This window comes from Engraulis encrasicolus, chromosome 8 (assembly GCF_034702125.1).
Source record: "Engraulis encrasicolus isolate BLACKSEA-1 chromosome 8, IST_EnEncr_1.0, whole genome shotgun sequence".
Lineage (NCBI taxonomy): Eukaryota > Metazoa > Chordata > Actinopteri > Clupeiformes > Engraulidae > Engraulis > Engraulis encrasicolus.
The window spans coordinates 42,606,191-42,611,190 of record NC_085864.1 but is presented as its reverse complement, the minus strand read 5'-3'; the positions used below and the strand labels follow the sequence as shown (position 1 = coordinate 42,611,190).

At 51.9% G+C, this 5,000-nt stretch overlaps 1 protein-coding gene across 9 annotated transcripts in view; it reads left to right on the top strand.

Moving 5' to 3' along the window:
* Window positions 1-5,000, top strand: part of mecom (MDS1 and EVI1 complex locus) — a 216,195-nt gene that overhangs the window by 178,360 nt on the left and 32,835 nt on the right. For 5 of the 9 annotated variants that reach the window (XM_063205762.1, XM_063205760.1, XM_063205763.1 and 2 more), the window contains exons 7-8: window positions 1,448-2,999; window positions 3,256-3,346. In XM_063205762.1, coding sequence (XP_063061832.1) covers window positions 1,448-2,999; window positions 3,256-3,346 — 1,643 coding nt within the window. The remainder of the gene's footprint in view (window positions 1-1,447; window positions 3,000-3,255; window positions 3,347-5,000) is intronic. The other 4 variants (XM_063205766.1, XM_063205765.1, XM_063205764.1 and 1 more) reach the window with 1 other exon arrangement.

Here is a 5,000-nt window from a genome sequence, read left to right as displayed (position 1 = left end):
CTGTATGTGTGTGTGTGTGTGTGTGTGTGTGTGTGTGTGTGTGTGTGTGTGTGTGTGTGTGTGTGTGTGTGTGTGTGTGTGTGTGTGTGTGTCTGTGTGTGTGTGTGTGTGTTCCGTTCCTGTGTGTGTCTCGTACCGTGTGTGTGTGTGTGTGTGTGTGTGTGTGTGTGTGTGTGTCGTACCGTGTGTGTGTGTGTGTGTGTGTCTCGTACCGTGTGTGTGTGTGTGTGTGTGTGTGTGTGTGTGTGTGTGTGTGTGTGTGTGTGTGTGTGTGTGTGTGTGTGTGTGTACTGTGTGCCTATAAGGCCAGACCATGGGAACGGACCTGCAGGATAGGATTCATTCATTTCAGCTTCCTTCTCAGGGGCCAAAAATAGCGCCATTGTGTGTGTGTGTGTGTGTGTGTGTGTGTGTGTGTGTGTGTGTGTGTGTGTGTGTGTGTGTGTGTGTGTGTGTGTGTGTGTGTGTGTGTGTGTGTGTGTGTGTGTGTGTGTGTGTGTGTGTGGTCAGGTGATGGGTGGCACTTAGTCTGCAGAGACAAGCAGGGTGTCTTGACAATGCCAGGACAAAGTGGTGTCATCTAGTCTACACACACACACACACACACACACACACACACACACACACACACACACACGCGTACGCACATACACACACGCACGCTCAACAATAGGTGCCCTTATCCCACACTCATACTCACAAATGAGCACAACTTCATGCATATTTACAGACTTTTTGGCTTTTTTTTCCACGAACAATTGGGGGTCTGATTCTCTCTGTTTAATTCTCTGAGGCATTGTAATGCACTGTAATGTTGTTGACCGCTGTGCATGATTCAATATTATGCTGTATTTTATATATTTTGTCTAATATTCATTTAATGTAATTCATAATGTCATATATGATTTTATATATGAATTTATATAATTTATATAATTTATATGATGTAATTAATGTTATATGACGTGAACACTGTTTATTAGTATTTGCTGTAGGTCCTCGTATCTGTTGTCGTGAATTTTCACATTGTGTGTCTCTCTACGTATGTTCTCAGACACTTGACACTCAAGTCTGTTTTTGTTTTGTCTCTCTCCTCCCCGCCCTCTTTTTCCCCAACTCTGTCTCTGTTTCTATCTCTCCCTTCCCTTCTTTGCATGTCTCTTCCTCTCACTCTTTGTTGTCTATCTTTTACTCCCACTCTTTGATTCTCTCTCTCTCTCTCTCTCTCTCTCTCTCTCTCTCTCTCTCTCTCTCTCTCTCTCTCTCTCTCTCTCTCTCTCTCTCTCTCTCTCTCTCTCTCTCTCTCTCTCTCTCTTTCTCCCTCTCTCTCTCTCGCACACACACACACAAACACACACACACATATGCACAATACGCACTCACAATACCTAAAAACACACACACAACCACACATTGCACACTGACGTCCTTACAACACCCACAAAAGGCGAGGTGTGCCACAAGTCCTACACGCAGTTCTCCAACCTGTGCCGGCACAAGCGCATGCACGCCGACTGCCGCACGCAGATCAAGTGCAAGGACTGCGGCCAGCTCTTCAGCACCACCTCCTCCCTCAACAAGCACCGGCGCTTCTGCGAGGGCAAGACCCACTTCCCCTCCGGCATGGGGGGTCTGTTCGGGGCCGCTCTGCCCCTCGGCGGGCCTCACGGCTCGGACAAGCCCTCTCTGGCCGCCCTGGGCCACGCCGGAGGAGGGCTGGCCGACTACTTCGGCGGCGTCTCGAGGCATCACCCGCATCACCACCCGGGCGCCGGGCTGACGTTTCCGGCGGCGCCCTCGTTCCCGTTCGGGTTCCCTGGTCTGTTTCCGTCCGGGTTGTACCCGCCGCCGCCGCACCCCGGCGCTGCCGGGCTGCCCGCGCACCACCCGAGCCAGGGGCACGGGCAGCACCGGCCAGGAGGACTCCTCACACCTCCCCCAGTGTCGGGCTCGTCTCCTGGGAAGGAGAGGGCGCTGCTGTCCCCTGGAGGTGTCCCGCGTTCCCTCCTGGGAAGCGACCTGTCGTCATCCATGAAGCGCAAGGAGGAAGGAGGGCACGCAGGCGCAGGCGAAAGCGGGCTCCGCGAGGGATCGTCGTCCTCCTCCTCGTCCAATCAGAGGCATGCCAACGGCGGAATCCCCAAGGGCAGCGACCAATCAGAAAGCGGGAGCGACGACGTGGACGACGTGAGCACGCCGAGCGGCAGCGAGCTGGAGAGCAGCTCCGAGGGGTCCGAGCCCGACAGCGAGGGCGAAGGGGACCGCGAGAGGGACCGCGAGCGCGGGCCAGAAGGGGCCCGTAGGAGTCGCAAGGCGGGAGGCGGGAGGACTCCGTCCAACGGGGCCGCGGGTCTGGCCGGCCTGCTGCCTCCGGCGCTGGACGAACGGGCAGCCGTCTCCGGAGCGGTCAGTGACTCCATCAAGGCGATCGCCTCCATCGCCGAGAAGTACTTTGGATCGGCCGGGCTGGCGGGTCTCGGCCCCGTTCCCGACAGGAAGATAGGGGGCGCCGTAGGGGCTGGCGGTGCTGTCCCCGGAGGCGCCCTGCCGTACCCCTCTGTCTTCCCCCTGTCCCTCTTTCCGGCGTTTTCCGCCGCCGCGTCCGTCTGCCCGCCTTTCCCCGAGCGTGATCCTTTCGCGGCGGCGGTTCCTGCCAGCCCTGTCCAGGCGTCAAACTCCGCCCCCGCCCCAGCGTCGGCCACCGAATCGCCCTTTGACCTCAGTACAGCCAGGCGTGCCAAGGAGGAGCGGGCAAAAAGCAACGCAGAGTTGCAACACAACCGGCCACAGCCACGCCCACAGGCTACTGGCGCAACCAATCCGGACCAGCCGCTGGACTTGAGCTTGGGCGGCCGCAGTCGCACTCAGCCCAAGGTGGAGGAGGCTAGGCGAGGCCATGCCTTTGTAGGGGAGGAGCGTCCTGAGATGGCTCCGCCCAAGCCAGACGCCTCACTCCAGCACGCCAGGCCCACCCCTTTCTTCATGGACCCCATTTACAGGTACTGTCGGCTCTTAGTCCTTAATCAACAGTATATTAACTCACATACAGTAGTAGTGCATGATGCCAGTTCACGAACAAGTCATTCACACAGCTAATGAATAAATCAGTCATTTCCCATACAAAATTATTTGCATATTTGGGTCTTCAAGATATATAACTTGTGTATGCATGCATGAGCATGAGTGTGTGTAGGTGAGAGTGCGTCATGTCATGTTGTGTCTACGTCTAAGAACTGATGGATGTGTACACTTTAGCAGGGTTGAGAAGAGGAAGGTGGCCGACCCGTTTGAGGCGCTGAAGGATAAGTACATGCGCCCCGCACCCGGATTCCTCTTCCACCCTCAGGTGAGCCCCAAACGCCACAGTATTCCCAATTCTCACTCCCAGTTGGAATTCCCATTTCGTTTTCCCATTCCAAGATAGGATCCCTATCCATGAAGTCTGATCTATGTTCTGAAATTCACATGCTATTGAATTCCCACCAATGGTTTGAAATTCCCATCCATGTAATTATATGTCCAACTTTCTTTTGCCAATGCCCACTTATCCTATTAAATGGCCATCTGCATTCTGAAATGCTACTGAGTTCTCATCCATGTTATTGAGGTCTCACCCAGGTTCTGAAATGTATGCTTTTTGTATTCCCATCTATTGACTTCCCATCCACCCCAAAATCCATCTATCCTTTGAATTCCCATCTACACTTCCTATTCACGTTATTGAATTTCCATCCGTATTATTGAAATCCCATCATTGTTTGGATTTTGGTCTTGACCTCCTATATATGTGCTTGACCCTCTCCCATCAATATTCTTCATCATGGGCCCTGTCCTCAAGCAGTGGGCTTTACAAAACAACAACCCTGCCATTTTGTTTCCCAGAGAAATTAGCTTCGATGCATGCTTGCTTTCCCTGGTCTATGACCTCAGCCTTCCAGTGTCACGACCCTTGCCAGCCTAGCCGCTGAAATCATTTAGCGAAAGTCAAATGTCGAGAGTCAAAGGATCACCGACGCTACGGCAGAGCACAGAGGCCATTATGCGCTCGCAGGCTAAATAAACACGGATCCGGTGCCAAGGATTAGCACCTTAGGGCAGCTACAAGATTACTGGAGCCTTAAAGTTCATGAAATACTGACAGGTCCTCAAAAGTCAACATCAATAATGTGATTCTCAGTGGTGAAGGAAGAAATCGTGATGAGTGAGTTTGTTTTACATGTTTTGACGCTAATTGCTCGTGAAGGTTTTGCGTATTAGATGCATGGACCTCACTTTAGACCAGGTGTAGGACAAAAACGTGTCTGTTTAAAATGAAAAGTAGACGTGTGAAAACTCCAACCATGAGGATCGATTTAAACACGCCATTTTAGGCTCATCTTCGGGCAGCAGTATTTTCTTTCAGCCTTAGGTTCATGATATAGTGACAGTTCTTCACCGCCAAAGTCAACAACAATAGTTTCTCGGTTTTACACATTTTTATACAAATTCTGTCACATGCTCAGATGGTGTGGACATTCATCAAATTCAGTTCATACAGTAATTCTTCATTCAAGTTGTTTCTTTAATGAAGACATTTTGGTCCACATTAAAGCTAAAGGATGTCAATATCACACCATACTTTTGTTTGCATTATGGGTTATTGAAGACATATGGATTATCTGTGTGTGTGTGTGTGTGTGTGTGTGTGTGTGTGTGTGTGTGTGTGTGTGTGTGTGTGTGTGTGTGTTGTGTGTGTGTGTGTGTGTGTGTGTGTGTGTGTGTGTGTGTGTATGTGTGTGTGTGTGTGTGTGTGTGTGTGTGTGTGTGTGTGTGTGTGTGTGTGTGCGCGTGCGTGTGTGTGCGTGCGTGCGTGCGTGCGTGCGTGCATGCGTGCGTGTCCGTGCGCGCCTTGTGTGTGTGTTATACCCTATGGAGATGGCTGATCTCTGGGTGTCTAACCTCGACCCTGAGTGTGACTCTGACCTGCCCGTGGGCTACAGCTCCATGCCTAGCCCTATCCC